Below are 1,108 nucleotides of genomic sequence, written 5' to 3'. Positions count from 1 at the left end.
AGAAAAGGCTTTCCAAATCTTGGAAAATTTCAATTTTTACTCGGAAATTTTCCGTTTCTTTTCCTGACATTGTCCAGAAAATTTTCGGAAACATGTCAGGGCTTCCTCCTACCCTACAACATTTTCCGGAGGCCTACAACATAATCATTCTGTACCGTGTCGTTGCCCCGGCGCCAGGCTCTCAGGGCCGGGGGACGGAGCTATGGCTGCCCGCTCGAGCGGCCGCCCCGGAGGCCGCCGCCGCGCATGGCGCGCAGCAGGGGCCGCGGGGCGAGGTGCCGATGTGGTAGCGCGTGTTCCGGACGCGGCGCATGGCGCCGGCCGCCAGCTTGGCCTTGTTGTAGAGCTCCTGGTGGTCCGGCAGGCGGCCGTAGCCCGCCCCGTCCGGGATCAGCCACAGCTGGCCGTACGAGTGCAGCGTCACGAACAGCTGCCGACACGAAATATCACAACCGGTGGTGATAATTATTCACTCACATAAAAGTATCAAATGTTTACCTAGTTTTAATAATTTAAATGATAATCAGAAACATTTCAGAAACAGAAATGAAAAATCGTTATATAACTCGAAAAAGAACGGAAAAATTAGAAAAATTATAGAAAGGATGAAGAAACACTAGAAAAATGGAGAGCTTGACTCACCTGGACGCGCTCGCGCCGGCGAGAGATGAAGGCGGCGACGGCCCTGGTCTCGGGCTCGGAGAAGGGTCGCGGCCCGGCGTAGCTCTCGCTGCAGGGGTCGTCCGAGGCACCCACGCGGTCCCCCCAGTTGTGCTCCCAGTTGCGGTTGAGGTCGACGCCGGAGCACGGGCCGCGCTTGTGCTTGTGGAAGAGCGAGGCGAGGCGCGCCAGGCCCAGGCCGCCAGGGCCGCCGCCGTCGCGGAGGCCCGCGGCCACCTCGTGCGAGGACCGCGACTTGCGCCACAGGCGGTCGCGGGCGTGCGCGTACTCGTAGCCGTCCGGGTTGAGCACGGGCAGGATGTACCAGTCGGCGTCCAGCACGAGGTGCGGGTGGCTGTAGAAGCGCTCCACGAGCTGCATGCAGACGTACAGCGCGGCGGCCGGTGTGATCCACTCGCGCGCGTGCGTGCCTATGGGGAGGGGGGGG

The 1,108-nt window shown here is 60.6% G+C and overlaps 1 protein-coding gene across 1 annotated transcript; it reads right to left on the bottom strand.

Moving 5' to 3' along the window:
- Positions 1-264: 264 nt before the first annotated feature.
- Positions 265-1,087, bottom strand: LOC127752211 (carboxypeptidase B-like; the record flags this gene model as incomplete). The annotated part of the gene is made up of 2 exons (XM_052276960.1): positions 643-1,087; positions 265-430 (listed from the first exon to the last, which is right to left on the bottom strand). Coding segments are annotated over exons 1-2 (565 nt in total), but the record flags the coding sequence as incomplete, so codon positions are not given.
- Between the last annotated feature and the right edge of the window lie 21 nt (positions 1,088-1,108).

The sequence above is a fragment of the Frankliniella occidentalis genome, unplaced genomic scaffold (assembly GCF_000697945.3).
Source record: "Frankliniella occidentalis isolate FOCC.00 unplaced genomic scaffold, Focc_3.1 Scaffold5186, whole genome shotgun sequence".
Lineage (NCBI taxonomy): Eukaryota > Metazoa > Arthropoda > Insecta > Thysanoptera > Thripidae > Frankliniella > Frankliniella occidentalis.
This window is presented reverse-complemented; position numbering and strand designations above follow the sequence as displayed.